The sequence below is a fragment of the Mustela nigripes genome, chromosome X (assembly GCF_022355385.1).
Source record: "Mustela nigripes isolate SB6536 chromosome X, MUSNIG.SB6536, whole genome shotgun sequence".
NCBI lineage: Eukaryota > Metazoa > Chordata > Mammalia > Carnivora > Mustelidae > Mustela > Mustela nigripes.
In genome coordinates, this window is record NC_081575.1 from 115,265,298 (window position 1) to 115,283,673 (window position 18,376).

Genomic DNA, 18,376 nt, shown 5'->3' on the forward strand with positions numbered 1-18,376 from the left:
CCTTTCTCTTTAAAATACATTTTCTATTAAGATGCAAATGTGATACCTTTTTACCCGGTGGTACCAAGTTTTGATTTGCTTTGACAAGGTGTGAAAGTGCTTTCTTTATGTTCTTCTCCTTCATGCTTTGCAGCACAGCAGAGGGAAGGAAAGTCTCTAATCCCCATTCTTTTCTGCAATAAAGAGCATATCTTTAATTTCACATTCTTGTGATGATTAGTTATCTAAGACAAAATGGCGCCCTGATGTTGGTTGGAACAAATGAACTGTGAGGAAGTCAGGAAATGGAGGTAGGTCCCCAATTAGCGAGGCAACTTTGAATTTACTCTCGGGAAACCTACTATCCGATGGGTAATACATCTGTTTGCATCGTGTTCTTCCCTCTCCAGGGGGAATGCCTTTGGGACCAATGGGAATTGAAGAGACAATTTATCAACCCACCGCTGAGTCTCATTGAGTTCATTTATGTGTCTGAGTATGTATTTCCAACACAATTTCTCCTGGTTCCTTTGTTTATTGCCATTGTTACTATTCCTGGCCCCCCCCCCCCCCCCAACCCACCCCACACAGTTTTTCTCTCTTCACTGAGAAGGGCCCCGGGCAACTCCTTCGTGCTCCCAAAGCCATTCTTCCCTTCCCTTCCTCCTCCCCAGTGGTGGCTTCGCTAGAAATACACACTTGTCTTCTCTGCCAGCAACATTTCTGCCTGGTGTGTGTGCATGCGTGTGTGTGTGTGTGTGTGTGAGGAGTGCTGCTGGTGTGCAACCAGCGTGGGGTTCATGACCCCTAAGGATGTGTGACACTGATGGGGAAGTGCGAACGTCACCAATAGGTGCGCACACACAAGAGGAAGAGAGAGGACTGTGTTAATACAGGTTTGCCGAAGGCCCGTGTCCCCAGCGACGGCTACAACCCTACCCCAACAATGCTCCATTTCCATCATGAAATCTATGAACTCTACCCTGATTGGCCGGGTACCCAACCAGTGTCTCCTAAATACTGTAAAGACTGCCAAGATTTGGTCATTTCTCCTATGCCAGATCCTCTCCAAAGAAGGGGAGGGAGACAGCCCTCCCCCCACTTGACCATCCACGCCACTGCTAGTTACGATGGGGTTTTTCATGATCACCATGTCCTCCTCCTCCTCCACAGGCACCTATTTCTACCCATTGTCTTGCCCTCCTTACGGGCTGCCTGGTAATTCTACTTGTATCAGTATTTTAAATCGTATCTATCTTTTTTTGGAGATTTCATTTATTTGTTTGAGAGAGAGCACACGCATGTGCACAAGCAGGGGGAAGGGAAGAGGGAGAGGGAGAAGCAGGCTCCCTGCTGAGTGGGGAGCCAAAGCAGGACCGCCAGATCACAACCTGACCTGAAGTCAGATGCTCAACCGACTGAACCACCCAGGCACCCCTCGTATCTTTATAATCAGATCACAAGTCCTTTAGGCTTATTTGTACTTTCTGCTGGCCTAGTGTGAATCCCACATAAAATGCTCAGTGAACAGGTGAGTAAATTAATTAATGAGAACATTATCGTAGACTGTAAGAGCCTTACTCAAGCCAGTCATCTCTGGGAGGCTTCTGATGGTACCATGTTCCAACTAGCCAAACGTGGGGATGGACAGTAAGAACAGAAATGCATTTTAGGGGAGCCTGGGTGGCTCAGTGGGTTAAGCCGCTGCCTTCGGCTCGGGTCATGATCTCAGGGTCCTGGGATCGAGTCCCGCATCGGGCTCTCTGCTCAGCGGGGAGCCTGCTTCCCTCTCTCTCTCTGCCTGCCTCTCTGCCTACTTGTGATTTCTCTCTGTCAAATAAATAAAATCTTTAAAAAAAAAAAAAAGAAAGAAATGCATTTTAATGGTCCGAAAACCATGGCAGGTTGCTCAGGCCGCCTTTTCACACAGAGGCCCATATCATCCGTGCCCAGGAGCACACGAAAGGGGAATGGATGAGGGAGCGAGTGTGTCCGACTGAGTGTAAGACCCCTCTGGGAGCTGAGTCTCTCTGAGGCGACACTCACAGCCTGTGTGGCAAGACAGACACAAGCCATCCGTGAGAACGAGTGAGCTGAGAACGGAAAGCCCGAGGTTCTCAAATTGTACGTGAGGATTTGTCCCTCGGGGTAGACAGGAGAACCGAGAGTTGTGAGACTAGGGGCCTCGGAGTCCGCAACCTGGAGCTCTCACCGTCCCCTACACAGGCTCATGAACTCTGTTGAGAAGAAGCGATTTTATTCCCTGGTGGGTCAACCAGGCACGCAGGAATTTAGAAAGGTTTTACACGCAGCCCCCGGGAAGCTTCTCTGGAAGGTAGGATTTCACATAGCTTGCCCACCCCTCGTGCACATGGGGAGGACTCTACGGCCTTACTGTTACGTGGAGATGTGGCTCCTTTCCTGCCATAAACTTTGAAATACGAACTCTCATCAGAGCTGCCAAGATTAAGGGAGGGGGTGGCAGCCTGAACACAGGTGCTTCCACCAATCACACCGATGGTAGCACAAGGTAGACCCCCCCCCCCCATAACCCTGCACGGGACCTGGGTTCGAATCCTGAGCCCTCTAGCTAGTAGCCCCGGCACTCAGCCAAAGCCTTATGTCCTACTGTGCATGGGTTGGCTCATCTGTAAAATACAGCAAAAAGGCTAGTTCTCTCCCAGGGACATCATGAGAATTAAAGACCTTCATGCCTGAAAAGCGCGGAGACCAAAGCTTGGCTTAGAATCAAGTCTGTTCGGGACTTCGAGAACCTACACTTCATGTGACATCCGATCCTCCTTTGAACCATGATTCGCTAAAGGTGGCTTATGGAAGAAGTGGGTCTCTCCCCCTGCAAAACGGACGCCGTGTCCCCGTTGAACGAACGCCCCGCCCGCAAACATCAGTGTTGGAAACAGAGACAGACGTCAAAAACACCCGTGGGCCTTACGGAGGCAGCATCCCTGGGCCTGAATCGCCTCCGAGGCTCAACACTTACTCGATGTACTTGAGGGATATTTTCTGCGTTTGCTTGGTGGTCACGGTTGCGATGTACATTTGCAAAGCCGCCAGCCGCAGGGCTATGTCGTACTTCAGCTCCGGCCCAAACCGCTCCTGCACCACGTCGTTGCAGCTCTGCAACAGACACCGGCAGAGGGCGCCACGGGTCAAAGAATGGGCCGCCGCGCGCTGCCTCGGGGCCAGGCGACAGCCCTTCCCCAAGGAGGCCAAACGTGCAAACCTTTCCACCAGGCCGCTTGGAACCCGGTCGGAGCTGGACGGCATGCACACAGACACAGAGACCACGCGCAACATGCCACATTCACTGACAAGTGAGCTGCTATTTAACTATCAAGGTTTTGTAAGAATAATTAGGAATTTAGGTCCGTCTCCTAACACAGGGGATGCAAAAGAACACGAAAAGCACATGTGACTTCTGCTGAGGTTGGAATCCTGGGTTCGAATCCGGCTCCTCCACTACAGAGGGGAGGGCACTTGGGCATGCAACCTAAATATTCTGTGCCTCAGTGTTCTCTTTTGTAAATTGGGGACAATACTGCTCCCCATTTACAGGGTTACGGTGAGGATTAAATGAGGTAACAACATCAAGCCCTTAGGGCTCTACGTGGTATGTTTTAAGTGTTTGGAGGCATATACAGCTGTCATCAGGAACATCTTTAACTTCCTCTTTGCTGTGTAGAGCAGCTTTGGGGAGGTAAGAGTTAGCAAGGTGACGGACAGTAGCAGCTCTGGATTCACCCTCCTCACCCCTGTGCCACCCCCAATCCCCCCTCTCCCGCCTGCTTCAGAATCCTGGCTTTGCCAATGCCCCCTGCACACATAACTCCAACTACTTTACTCTCGCAGCCTCAGCTTACGCATCTGTGCAATGGGGATTTGTGCTAACGACCTCACTGGGGGTTGTGCAAAGACCGAGAGCTACACATCAAAGCTGTGCACTGGTGCGCTCGGTAAAGGGTTGCTAAGGAAATCCTTGGTTCATTCCAGGGCTGATCACCCCTGCTGGGGCTCTGAGAGCATCATCTCTCATCCCCCGGCCTCAGTTTGCTCATGTGTAAGAGGGAAATGCCTACATCACAGGGTGATGAGGGGCAAATGGAACAGTGGCCGAGAAATGTGCTAAGTTTTTTTTTTTTTTTTTAAACAATTTGATTTCTATATTTGACACAGAGAGAGCACAAGCAGGGGGAGTGGCAGGCAGAGGGAGAGGGAGAAGCAGGCTCCCTGCTGAGCAGACAGCCAGATATGGAGCTCGATCCTAGGACCCTGGAATCATGATCTGAGCCAAAGACAGTGGCCTAACCGACTGAGTCATCCAGGTGCCCTGAAAGGTGCCAAGTCCACTGGGACCACAGTGACTGGCTTTCTAGTGGTGTGCTCAGTCGTCAGAAGCAGGGCACAGGGCTACACGTCACCGGGAAGCACGGTATTGCTTCATTATATCCTACATATGTGTGCACATGCATTTTTCCGGAAAACTAGGCTAGTTTCCTTCTTCCTTGTCTTGTTCCAAGATTTCAAGGGCAAAATGGTCTCAGAAACTGTTTGGCTCTTTTCCAAGAAAAGCACATCCGTGACCCCTTCCTATATCAACTTGACTCACTGGGAACACGTACCACTGCACGGTTTCTGTGCAGAATATTTACCTTTCAAATACTTACCCATGCCCTAGTGGGGTCATATGACGCATGCTCTGTCCCTATGCTCTAAGTTCGTGCCTCTCGGCTTATCCCTTCACCCCTAAGAGGGAAGTCCCATTCTAACCCCGCCTCCATCCCAAGACCTAAGGGGTATCCATTAAGGGGCACCATGGGGTGGAGCGTCACCTTACAGTCTCGTGAAGGGTGATGGTGAGGAAGGCACGGGGCCCAGTGCCAGGCCATCACAAGCCCGTGATGCTTGCTGGTCAATCATTTCACTGACTGGCTTTCTTCTAGGACTGCTACTGCAGGTCACGTGTGAACCAGGATTTTAGCGCAGGACTGAGAGACGAAAGCTTTTGATCCTCAGCTCTATCAACCACTGAGCCAAGGACCTCAGATGTGGCATTTCATCTCTCAAGCCTGTTTCATTACCTGGAAAGTGGGATAACTCTCAAGGTTGTTGGCACACCTCTTAAGGATGTTGTATACATTGGAATGCGTTTTATTAGGGTGAGTCACCGCCATCATTTCTCCGAGGAGCTGTGACGGGGACCGCTGCTTCCCCTCCCTTTCGTACCCCGTGTTTAACCAGACTTCTGGGTGAGGTTTTTGTCAAGGTGATTAGTCACTTAACTACATTACATAATGAGTTCAGACGGACCCTGAAGAATCACCGAGAAGTCTGACGTATATGTCGTGTGGGACAGATCATGCTTTTATAACTCATAACTTCAGGACTTCAAGGACAGTTCACACAAGCAAACGGCGGGCACGGATGTGCTGTAGCGGTCCTCACGGGCTCTACTCTAGGCCTAAAACAAACAGTTCATTTACAATAGACACGTTGGGTATTAAAAAGGAAACCAACGCTGCACCGAGACAGAGGACAGGAAATTATGAATTACAACTGTCTGAAGGGTTAGGGTTTTCTGTTACTATATATGCTAAAATCTGTAAGATACTTCATGGCCCATTAGCGAGTGGGAGGTTAGCAGAAGTGCCTCTATTTTCATTGTCATGGTTCATCTAGAGTCAACGGCTGTTGTCCTCCACAGGAACCCACTAAGCTGAACGGACTTCGGTCTTTGTCATACAAGCGATAGCACTTTTGCTTACTCCTCTGTTCTCTAGGCTAATTTTCCTGTATTCTTTTAGTGCCCTAGCATCGACACTGGCACCCAGCACCATTTGCAGACCCACTGACTTCTGTTAGACAAGTTGTCTTAGACATACCTCACATGCTGCGAGACCCAGGCTGATGCCAGGAACTTCTCATTTCCTATTCTTGGTGGCGGACATAGGAGATGACGGTAGCTTAGTTTCAGTCCACCTCCTTCCCTCCCTCCATTGGCTACTCCTTGAAGAGCTGACTGGCTGGTCCATCAGCCATGCAACAGCCAAGGCGGGAAAGCAGAAACATCATCTATGGTTTTTTCAAGTGCCCAAGCGAGATCCCCAGGCAGGGACAATGGTTTGGAAGCGTCCTCTTGTGAATGGAAGGAGTACATAATTATAGAGAATGACAAGAGCATACATCTGTCTACACCAGTGCTCTGACTGGCACCTGTAACTATCTCCTTACAACTAACAAGATTAAAAAAAAAAAACTAGTGTATCCTCGGAGCTGCTATGGCAAAGCCCAGGGTTGGGTCTTAACAGAAATGAGGGGGATGGGGCGGTCACATCTGGGTTCTTGGGCTGTCCGGGGTGGGGGGAACAGGGGTCCAGGTGACCGAACTGGAACATTTAAAAAACCCAGGTCTTGACAGTTTCACATTTCTGGACGAACAGGGCATGCTGAATTGGACTTGGCTTTTCCAAATGACTCAGGGTTATCTTCAGGAACATTAATCATCCTACTGAGCTGGAAGTGGCACGGTCTCTTCCCAAGACCACGGAGGTGGGGGAATGTTTAAGCGGGCCTTGCCCTTAGTGCCCCATCTGTTGGAATGTTCTAGTACACATTCTTCTTGCTTTTTTTTTTTTTTCCTTCAACTTAATTTCTGTGCTCTAGGGCTTATTGCCACTTTAATTTATGTCACCATTCCTACCCTCTGGCATTTATCTTGTCTGGGTCTCTTTGCCATCTTCTACTGGTTTTCTTTATCTACTCAACTTGTTAAAGACCACAGAAGTTTTGAAATAAACAAGAAAATACTGAGAGTAAGAAAACAAAAACCAGTGTATTAACTACCTAGAATTAGCAAAGGTTTCTTTTTTTTTTTTCCTTTTTCTAACTTTTTTGTTTTTTTATTTCTTACAGCTCCAGAAATCCTTGCCTTATATAGGTATGCTCAGCTAAAGGGAGCACGTCTTTGGAGGTTTTTTTGGGCCTCATTTTGGTATTTTCTCCCCTCCCCCCCTTTTTTTTGGTGCCAGGGGAGGTTACATTTAGGTTTACAATCTCTTTGAGTAGATCTAATGTGAGATGCTTAAACTTCAGGTAAACGGGCTCTTACTGTTTAATGTGATTGTACTGGGAATTTAAGTGAGAGTAATGGGAAGCAGTTACGGAAAAATACAGGAATATCTCCTAAATGTCAAATGAGTAAATTCCCTCTGGGGCAAACTAGCAAAGATTTTCATCTCTTGAAACCTTGTTTTTTGAGAATTGTGACCCAGAACCGGAGATAGTCTGCAAAAGATACTATTTTCACAAAGTCTTGTTGCTTTGAAATTAATTATTCCATTATAAGGAATATCACATTTCAGAACAACTGAAGCACCGAATAAATGCATGAATAAAGGAGTAAATAAAGAAGAAAGAAAATAAAATATTTTTATAGTAGAATACCAATTAATAAATGAAGAAATAGTGGAATTAGAAAAATCATCATGTTGAACCATTGCAGTAGTAATGGATTCGGGCAAGAACCATCGGTGAATACTAAAACCAGTAAGTGAAAGGGTATTAAGAAAGTTGCAAGTGCCTCTCCACAAATTACTTATTAATTATAAAAAAATAATAACTTCTCAAAGGATAAATTTGGAGAACATCGCCATAACCAAGAGTCAAACTCAACCTCATCATTATGGGGACAAACGGACATCATCTACCCCCCAGTGTGGTGCACTAAGGATGACATGAAGTCACGCATGTCTTTCTTCTGCCCAGATGACATAACCTCGACCTTATCAGGAGAAATTTGAGAAAAATGAGAGGTTGTTACAAAATAACTGACCTGTACTCCTCAAAACTGTTATGGTGTCGAAAGTCAAAGAAAGGCTGAGGAATATTCTGGACTTAAGGAGCTGAAGTGACACGACAATTAGATGCAAAAATGGGATCCTGGCGCGGATCCTATTATAGAAAAAATGGGTTTCTAGAAGAAAAAGGCCATTTGGGGGACAGTAGGCAAAATCTGGGTATAGACTGTACACCAGGATGGAAATGTATCTGTTAAATTTTCTTATTTTGTTAATTGTGCCACAATTATGTAAGAAAAGGCCCTTTTTACTAGGAAATACACACAGAAGTAGTTGGGGTAAATGAGCAGGATTTGGTAAATGACATTTGTGTTGTTTAGAAAAATAACGTGTGTGTGCGCGCGCGCATGTGCAGGCATCGCAAAGGGGGAATGGGTTCTCACTAAAGTATGGTAAAATGTGGACAACTGGTGAATCTGGGTGAAAATTATCAAAATTCTTTTACTACTCTTGTAACTTAAGTATGAAATGATTTCAAAACCAAAAGGGAAAATTTTTAAAAGCACCATGGAATCATTTCACAATGCATGAAGCTTGGGGTGGGGGACAAGAGAAAGATCCCAAAGAAAAGAATTTAGGGGCAAAACCCCGCATTAATTTATCCCCCAATATTAATACAAAATGTCCTCAAATTCTCACATACCTGGACATAGAGATACTCAAAAGCAACTGGATCTCTCCTTAGAAGGTCAATTGGATCCTTTGGGACGAAGCTAATTCGGAAAAGACACCTCATCTTATGGGAGCTCGGCCGCTGTGTCACCTAGAAGATCAGACCAAACATAAGACTCCTTCACTGCTGGCAGAGGGACATGGAGGCATAGGCAGCTTTGTTTCAACACCAAGGAAGAGTGGTCAAAGTTCTTTTACAATGTCTCCCAGATACCGACTCCCTGAAAACCGCACATATCCTATGCTGTGTTCCCCAGAAGCTAACCCTGAGATAAGGGACCTGCTGAGGAACTGCTCCCGGGAGAGGCTGGTAAAGGAGTGGGGGGAGCAGGTCAGGCAGGAGAGGAGCCAACCAAGGGCATAGTGCACAGAGGTGGGTAGCTACAGCCTAACCCACAGGGGACTCAGGAGGATTACCTACACCACAGAGCCATGGGAACCTGAGCCAAAGGACCACAGATCAGCCATTGGTTTCAGGCTGTCCCAAAGGGATATGAATTTCCAGGTGTGGCGAGAATGGGCGACCAAAGTCTATGGGCAGTCCTCTGAAGATCTGAAGATGCTGGTGCAGGAAGTGATAGCGCACCAAAACTAGGATGGGGTTGGGGGGTCAAAAAAGGGATCTGGAGGGAGACCACGGAGACTGTGATTATTGTATGACACAGCCATGGTTTTTTTTTTTTTTTTTTTTTCAATGAGACTCCAGACTGACTGCAGCAGGGAAAGCAGGAAAATGTCACCCTTGGATAACAATGCTTTGGAAAGTCAGAAGACAAAAGTTTTGGCCTGAGCACTAAATCTGGAGTCCACGAGTTTCCAAACTACCCGAAACTTTCCATAACAGGACACTTGTTCAAGGGAGTTCAAGGGAGTCGAGAATAGAAGTTGTTCAAGGGAGCTTAGAATACACCACAGGTTCTTTAGGGCTAAGGACCATGGATTGTTTGGTTTTCCTATTTTATAGCACAGCATATGCCAACTATTAGGTGTTAAGTTTCTTAATTCCTTTTGCAACTGAAGGGAATCAGCCAATGTAATAGTAGGTGCTTCATAAACAGCCGAATGAATACAAGATACTGGAGTCCAAGGAAGAAGGTAAAAGCTCTTCGATTTCCCTTAAAGAGGTCAACACGATGCACCTGAACCATGCACCACGAACCAACAGTTGCTCTACTTGTAGTTTCATATACTTGTGTGTGCTTTTCTATGTATCTGTACGTAGCTTCATGGCCTTGTAACTCCTTCGTTACAGAGGACAAATCTGGCAAAATAAAAATGTTTGTGAACGGCAATTGAAAATTCAAAATAAAAATAACAATAGTTTTATTGAACACCATGTTGTGTGCGTGTGCACACATTCTTCCAGTTGCCATCCCTACTTTTGTTGAGCTGACGAATTTCAGTGGGAAAACGGTCCTTTTAAAGGTATAAGGCATCCTGAGAAGCAGTAACACTGACCCAGCTTTCTGGCTGTGGGTGCGATTACAGGGCTGACTGGACTCACCAGCCAATGGGCTGGAGGCTGGCTCTTCACCAGCTGCAGGTCAAGCAAACCAGGAAGAAGAAAATGTGGGAACTCCAAGAAGCTGGAAGCACTGCTCAGGCCTGCTATGGGGTTGTAAGGTGAGGTCATAGGGTATTTTGTCAGAAGGTCTGGGCTGAGATTAGAAAGTTGGATTATCATTTCATTACTGGTTAGAATCTATCTTTCTCAAATTTTCCACAAGTGATCTTGAGTCTACTTTTATCATCAGGAGGTTTTTTGAGAAATCATGTAATGCAAAAAAAAAAGTGCTTCAGACTCATTAGAAAATGTAGTTCCTAAAAAGAACAATCCCTAAAACAAACAAGAAAACAATTTCCTGGAAATTTGCAGTAGTATGTAAATAGACAATAATATTTTGTATATAAAGTTTAGTTATAAACTGCCAGAAATTCGGAGCTGTTTAAAAGTTCTTTTGGGGGTTCTCACCAAAATGGAATATTTTTAATGATTAATTTAAATGATTTTTGTCATTAGACACATTTCTTATACTTACTCTCCCTTTCTGCTATGCCTATAAATATTTCGGTGATCGAACCTTTCATATGCAATGACTTGCAAAAGGCATATAACTGGTTAGTCTCAGGATATTTAAATCAACCAAATTTCTTTCTAGAGAGCATACTTAAAGTTTTAACACTTTGCTTTTAGTTCTGGCTAAACATGAAACAAAGACTCTTTTAGAAAGATAAGGGAAGCATCAGGGTTAGGGGCTTTTTGTTTCCTTTTAAGATTCGAGTCGAAATTTAATAACTGGAAATCAATCTGGAACGAGAAATTATGTGTACCTAGCACCAAGAGAGACTGAAAAAATCTCTCTCCAGCTAAATCAGCAAGCAGTTTTCCCATGAAGGCTACGCAATAGATAGAAGTTCAGAGGGATAGTCTAACTGCAAATATCAGAAAATTGTGGGAGGTTTCATTAGGCTCACAGCAACTGGCATTTACTGCTCCCAGCTGAAGGCCGCTCACTGTAAACACCTGTGACCACGGGCCAGCGCCCCACAACCCTGCACAGCCAGGGAGTGACTGCCCTCAGGAGCAGCCATCACCACCACCACCAAGGGACAAATACCCCCGTACCCCAGCCCTTAGGTGGGATACCTCTGCAGCGCGTTCTCCACTGGCTTGCAGTGTTTCCCAGTGGGACCGAGCTCCAGTTGCCCACAGAGGAGACCGGCTCATTACTGGCACCCCCATTCCCCCCATTTCCCTTCCACTTCCTTTCCCAGCATTTCCCAATATCGCCTCCCAGTGAACCATGTGCCCCCAAACCCTTGTCTTAAGTCCGGTGTCTAGAGGAACTCCAAGCCGAACTCCTTTCACATGGGGGAATTCGGATTATCAGGGCTTGTTCCCCTAGAACAAATTATAAAAGAAGACCTGTTTCCAAGGGAGTTTTGGCACAGGTTAACAAACAACATGTGACGTGATTTCAAATATCTATAGGTTGCTTTAAGCCTCCTAAAGTGAGTTCAATTGGAGGGAGAGGGCTATAAATGAACACCAGTGAGAGCTTTGTCACTAATTCCCTGCACCGAGTTGGACCGAATCAAGAGATTTAGGGATATTGTGGGAGCAAACTTTCTGCTAATCCGTCCATCTGGGGGCACCTTGACTCCTCGCTTCTCCTCCTGGTCTTCCCGCGTATCTCGCTCCCTCCCGAAAGTCCCCTCATTACTGAGCTCTCCTACAGAAAGGGAACTTGTTGAAGTCCCTTATACTTCCAGCAAACACCCTGCTTGTGTCGAATCACAAGAGAAGTCAGGGTGCTACACTGAATTCAGCAGCCAAGCAGCCTGCTTGTCTCCCGACAGAACAGATGGGGGTGGCATTTTAGTAAGCAGGAACTGGGACACATGGGGGAATTCGGATCACACTGGCAGATCACATGTTTACAGTGGGCAGCCCTGGGGCAGGGATTTCAAGCTTCCACAAATAGTCACCAGTATGCACCCAGAACTTAAGACAACGACATATGATATTGGCTTCATTTGAGTAATCGCAGGAGCTGGTTTCTTTTTAACAGTTTCAAGAGATCAATGGTCAGAACAGGTGAGCAAGTCATTTCCCATAACATAAAATAGGACCGACGGAGGCACATTCCCAGTGAGCAGCTGCTGAGTCTTTGATAATTCTGGATGTGACACCGACTGACAGTCTCTGAGAAATTGACAGAAAGGGAAAACGTCACCTTGAGATGTGAAACCCATTATGAATGCCAGGGCATTCGTTAGTGGAGATACCCGAGGCTGCAGTGAGCAGATTTAAAGGATTCGAGAGGACAGGGGATTTCTGGGGCCGGGTAGCCTCTGCTCTCACCGGCGGGTGTAATTTCTGCTCTCACCTGGGGGGTGTAATTTCACACACCTGAGTTAGAGTCTCCTGTTCATGAAGCAAGAGCAGCTTGGTTCCGGCCCCTTCTGTCCTCTGCTCCAGCATGAGGGAGAAGTGTTCGATGCCTTTGATGGAAAGCTTTTCTTGAAGAGTCAAGATGACATCCTTATAGAGAAAACACGGACAAGATGCCATCAGGATGGGCAGAGCTCTCTCGCAGAGTTTACTGGGACGGAAAAGGTTGCACAGAGGGGCTTCAGGTGTCTGCACTGTGTACCTTTGGTTCATTCCGAAGCCTGATGCTCCTCTTCCTGACCTCGCCCACCACCCCAAATCACTATGGAGCTCAGAAACAGGGAGGCAACAGGTTGATCTAGCTGGAGGAGGTGCTTACTTGACTCACAGAGCTGATCAATCCATGGCGGAGGGGAGAGGGTTCAGGTCCCCTTGCTTCCTAATGGGGTGGTGATCAAACCTCTTCATAAAGTGGTCTACCCTTGGGGGTGGGCGAAATACCCCCCGCATGCCAAATCCAGCCCACCACCTGTTTGTTTGTGTAAATAAAGTTTTATTGAAACACAGTCACGTTCATCTGTTTCTGAACTGTCTATGGCTGCTCTTGCCCCTTGCATTGGCAAGAGAGACTGTGTGGTCTGTGAAGCCCAAGATATGTGCTGTCTGGTCGTGTACAGAGAAAGTTTGCTGACCCTTAGTCTATACTTCGGGTTTTTTGTTTTTGTTTTTGAGAGAGCGAGCACAAGCTGGGGAGGCGGGGCGGGGAGGGGCAGAGGGAGAGCGAGAATCTTAAGCAGACTTCACACTCAGCGTGGAGTCTCACAGGGGGCTCGATCCCACAATTCTGAGATCATGACCTGAGCCAAAATCAAGAGTCAGAGGTGGGGCGCCTGGGTGGCTCAGTCGGTTAGGCCTCTGCCTTTGTCTCAGGTCGTGATCCCAGGGTGCTGGAATCAAGCCCCTAGTTGGGCTCCCTGCTCAGTGGGGAGCCTGCTTCTGCCTCTTCCTCTGAGGCTCCCCCTGCTTGTGCTCTCTCACTCTAGCACTCTCTGTCTCAAATAAATAAATAAAATCTTAAAATAATTTTTTTAAAAAGTCAGATGCTTAACCCAGTAAGCCACCCAAGCAGCCAGAGTCTCTCTTGGTAAGGGCATGCGGTCAGCAATGTGGGCTCTGGAATGTGGGCTCTACTCCCAGCTCGACTTCACGGGAGCTGTGCAGCTTAAGGCAAGTTATTTACCTTCGAAGTGTCTTCATGTCCCTGCCTCTAAACTGGGGATGCTACCAATACCTGCCTCAGAACAGATGTAAGGACTAAATGAGTTCACACAGAGAACACATTTACTGTAGCGCTATTTGATATAGAGGTAGGGGCTATAACAATACGCACACATTCGCTTTTACTTCACATCCCTGGGGAGAGAAGAAGGAGCAGGCTTTGTTAGCAATCTTTGGCAGGATTAAACATTTATGATGAGGTGGGTGTTCTATACATAAGCACTTGTTAACTGCATTGCAAAACAGATGTCTTTGAAAATGAAAAAAGAAACACCATTTTTTCCCCCATGTACTCGAAAACTCGTAAATGATCTCTCTTCAGGATGATTTATACTCAGATGCTAAAAATCCCAAGGAGCAGTGCTATTCCAGCCTGGGGCGATTCTACCTCACAGCAATTGGTAATTTCTGGAGACATCTATGGTGGTCACAAGGGGACTGGGGCTGCTCTCAATATTGAGGGATACAGCTAAGAATCTTACAATACCCAGGACATGCCCCACCACGAAGAGTTACCTGGTCCCAAGTACCAACAGTGTCAAGATAGGAAAACCCTGCGATACATACAGATTTGGTGGTTGTTGTTGTTGTTGTTGTTGTTGTTTTTTAGCTCATCTTCTTGAAATTTTGTTTCTTCCCTGTAGACCTTTCTCAATTTCTTCAGGCCCCTTTAATGGCTGTTTTGCTGTTGTTTATTTTTTGTTATTAAGTAAATGCCACCCCAGTGTAGGGCTTGAACTCACAACTCCAAGATCAAGAGTGGCGTGCCCTACCGACTGAGCCAGCCCAGCGCCCTTCTCCAGGCCCCTTTAAAACAAGGACCCTCACACCTAATCACCACCTCAGACATCATTCAACAGAAATGCCTTGACTATATATTGAATTTCATAAAAAAAAGACTCTCTGTGTCATCAGTTTGGTTCAAGGGCCAGAAAAGAACAAACAAACCAGCCTCTGTGTGGCAACAGATACTTTATAAAAGAGTCTCCTCAAACACCAGGGAGGACAGCGGAAAATCGATAGCAATAGTTTTTCCTCGCCGTGATTCTCTAGCAAGAATTCTGGCAATTTTTATTAACCAGTGTCGTATTCCTTTCATAACTCTACTTCTCTTTTACAACTCCCAGCCAACGTCTGCGGCCATAGTAAAGCTGTTGGGTGCGAGCACAGTGAGCTTGAACTTGCTGCCCTCTGTCTTCTCGGTGCCGCCCACCACCCTCAGGGAAATCAAACTCACTCACTCTAGTGTGGGTTCCCAAGACCAAGGCCAGAGGGAATGAACAACAGGACTCTCTTTGAAATCGAGAGGGATTTCGATGAAGGAATGTATTCAAGTCTTGACCTATATCTTCAGATGGGGCAGGTGGCTAACAGCAAGGAGATTTCCTGACCACGTGACGTGGTAGCATAGACCAAGCTGCGGTGGCACAGGGAGATCTAATAATGTGGCCCGTGGGTTACCTTGGGGATCTGCAAAAACCGATGGCCTGGCCCGAGCACGTAAGCTGGCCACGCCCATTCATTTACATATTGTCTTTGTAGGAAAGGAGTCGTCTTGCCCAAAGAAACATTTGCCTCTCTGCTCCTGGCTCTTCGGGGGAGTGTCTGTCCACCTGAGAGCCGGAGAGACAGCCGAGAGCCTGTGCCCACGACGTGAGGGCCTTGGGCCAAATGTTTGCAGCGCGACGTCCGGAGGAGCGGGATCCTACAGTCAGGCCCACGGGGGCTCAGCTTGTCTATGTGGCCAAGCTCGGACAAAAACTCTGAACACCAAGGCTCACTGGAGCCTCCCCGGCTGGCAGTCCCGCAACCGTGCTGTCTCGCGCGATTGCTGGGAGAACGAAGGGGTTGGGAAATTCTAAGCTGGCAAACTCTCCTGCCCTCTGCACCTACGCCCACTGGTGGTTTTAACCTGGGTCCTCTTGCTGTGATGGAATACCACCGTGAGGGCGCCTGGGTGGCTTAGACCGTTAAGCCTTGGCCTTTGGTTTAGGTCACGGTCCCCAGGTCCTGGGATCGAGTCCCGCATTGGGCTCCCTGCTCAGTGGGGAGTCTACTGCTCCCTCTCGCTCTGTGATCTCTCGCTTTCACTCTCTCACAAATAAATAAACAAATAAATAAAATTTTTAAAAAAACAAAACAAAACAAAACCCCGTAACTGTGCTTATAACAATTTGCCGAGTTCTGCAAGTCCTTCAAGTCAATCATGGAACCAGAGGGCGGACTTAAGGACCTCCGGAGCCCACCGTCTATGGCTGCTTTGCTGACACAACAGAACAGAGTAGTTTCGAGGGAGATCAAACAGGCCACAGAGCTGGAAATACTTAATCTCCTTCCAGAAGTCTGCCCACCTCTAGGCTAGCAGATCAATAATAAGAGTAAGACATTGCTATCCACGGATTTTGAGGAGGAATAAAGGAAAAGGACTTTGTCAGTCACCCCCATTTAAAATGAGCGGTGTCGCACGAAGGTGATGGTTCAGTGCGGAAGGATTTGAGGACGGCTTATACGCTCCATCATCAATCTCGAACACTGTGCTCTCCATCACCTGCTACAGCGGCACCTACTTCAAGCACTTCCAAACGGGCTGCTTGTTGGTATCACGGCAATAAGGGAACAGGCGTCTGCAGAAATGCTTCTACTTGTGCGGTCTATGCTGACTAATTTACAAAACCGAGAATGAGGGGTTGACTATTGACAGACATTTTTAACACAGACTGGATAGTCTCTTGATACATTGTTGTACAGATCATCACTAGGGACTTTTTTTTAAAACCTCCATAAAAATCTCTTTTATTGTGCCATTTGAAGAAAGCCTATTTTAGGCTGCTGGAACATTAGGGAGCAATCAATTTCTGCACACACTTTTCTCCAATAAAAAAGAGAATATGCACTTTTTTTTTTCCCCAGGAAGAAAGCATGGGGGAAAAGAACCCATCTGCTTTGTTCTAATACCCTTTTTGTACCACTCACCTGTGGCTCCACAGTAATAGGACTGCTCTGTGACTCTTCCTTTTTACCGCTTCTCCTGAGAAGCATGCCTTATTTCTTTCTTTTTAGGCATTAATTTTATGAAATTGGTTACAGCAATTAAAAGCAAATGTTATCTTTATATCATCCTACCCCTTGTTTTTGCTGGACACCAAAGAAGCAGATATTCAATTAACAGCTAGCGTCTTAATCTTCCTGGGGGCTGACATTGCTAAGAAATTTTAGGCAGGGTGCCAAGCCTTCTTGGGGACCGTCATGCTCTTTTAATTACACCAGAGTTGCATAAAAATAACTAGCCCTAGTGGTTCATCACACACACACACACACACACACACACACACACACGGAGCAGAACCTTCTTAGTTTAAGCTTTTTTTCCCAGTTTGTTTTTAAGTATTCACACACTACCTTATTTGGAAGCAACCAAAAAAGTCTCAGAAAGAAACAGTTTGGCAAGAAGGTGTGGCCACATCAGGCTGACCGTGGGACTTTCAGGCCACACCTGCCAGTGTCCAGGTGAAGATCAGGGGGTCCGCTTACCTTTATGGAGGTGCTGCCATCAAAGCGAAATGATTTGGTCTGTCCATTTTCCAGATACACTTTCAAAACATTTGGCATAAAAAGAAGTGAATTATCCTTAACAGTTTCCTGTTTAATGACAGCAACAAACAAGAAGGTCAAATGAGCATTCTGCCCTTTGCAGAAGCAGTATCTATCTACAATGTATTCTAATCCCAACATGAAAAAAAAGTGTGGCGGGGAACTCTCTAGGGCTGAAAACTGTCCCTCCCGTGATATCTGAGTTCTGTTGTTCATAGCAAAACTCTTCTTCTCCAGCTACAAATAACTCAGTTGATGCAAATAAAAGAACTTTTTTTTTCCCATCTGAAAATAAATCCGTTGAATGTTTTTTTTTTTTTTTTAAAGATTTTATTTATTTATTTGACAGAGAGAGATCACAGTAGGAGAGAGGAAGGGAAGAGATCACAGAGAGAGGAAGGGAAGCAGGCCCCCTGCTGAGCAGAGAGCCCGATGTGGGACTCGATCCCAGGACCCTGAGATCATGACCTGAGCCGAAGGCAGCGGCTTAACCACCTGAGCCACCCAGGCGCCCCCGTTGAATGTTTTTTAAAAGTCAAGGTTTCCCATCGGAAAACCCAATGAAGGAAATAATTCCTTTGTAATTGAACTACAGTGCTCAGGACAGCAAGGCCAGCCTTTGCAGAGCAGTCTATCTTGAAAAGAACGGGACCAGCAATGATAACCTTTGATGTGGTACCTTTGGCACCTGGTAGAGCTCATGCAAAGTGAGTAACAAGCAAGAACATGCTTGAAGTATACAGTTGTTTTAGGAAACAATTATTTTTTTAAAATTTTATTTATTTGAGAGACAGAGATCACAAGTAGGCAGAGAAGCAGACAGGGAGAGAGAGAGGAGAAAGCAGGTTCCCTGCTGAGCAGAGAGCCCGATGTGGGGCTCGATCCCAGGACCCTGGGATCATGACCTGAGCCGAAGGCAGAGGCTTAACCCACTGAGCCACCCAGGCGCCCCGGAAACGATTATTTTTAAGTAGGCTCCATGCTCAATGTGGGGCTTCAACCCATGACCCAGAGAGATCAAGAGTTGCATGCCCCCCCCCCCCAACGGACTCAGGAAGGTGGAACAATTTTTAATCCATTTAGAAAT

At 46.5% G+C, this 18,376-nt stretch overlaps 1 protein-coding gene across 5 annotated transcripts in view; it reads right to left on the bottom strand.

Moving 5' to 3' along the window:
• Nucleotides 1-18,376, bottom strand: part of FRMPD4 (FERM and PDZ domain containing 4) — an 843,416-nt gene that overhangs the window by 18,255 nt on the left and 806,785 nt on the right. For all 5 annotated transcript variants that reach the window (XM_059384955.1, XM_059384957.1, XM_059384956.1 and 2 more), the window contains 5 exons: nucleotides 17,230-17,337; nucleotides 12,439-12,570; nucleotides 8,497-8,616; nucleotides 2,981-3,117; nucleotides 47-173 (listed from right to left, as the gene is read on the bottom strand). In XM_059384955.1, coding sequence (XP_059240938.1) covers nucleotides 47-173; nucleotides 2,981-3,117; nucleotides 8,497-8,616; nucleotides 12,439-12,570; nucleotides 17,230-17,337 — 624 coding nt within the window. The remainder of the gene's footprint in view (nucleotides 1-46; nucleotides 174-2,980; nucleotides 3,118-8,496; nucleotides 8,617-12,438; nucleotides 12,571-17,229; nucleotides 17,338-18,376) is intronic.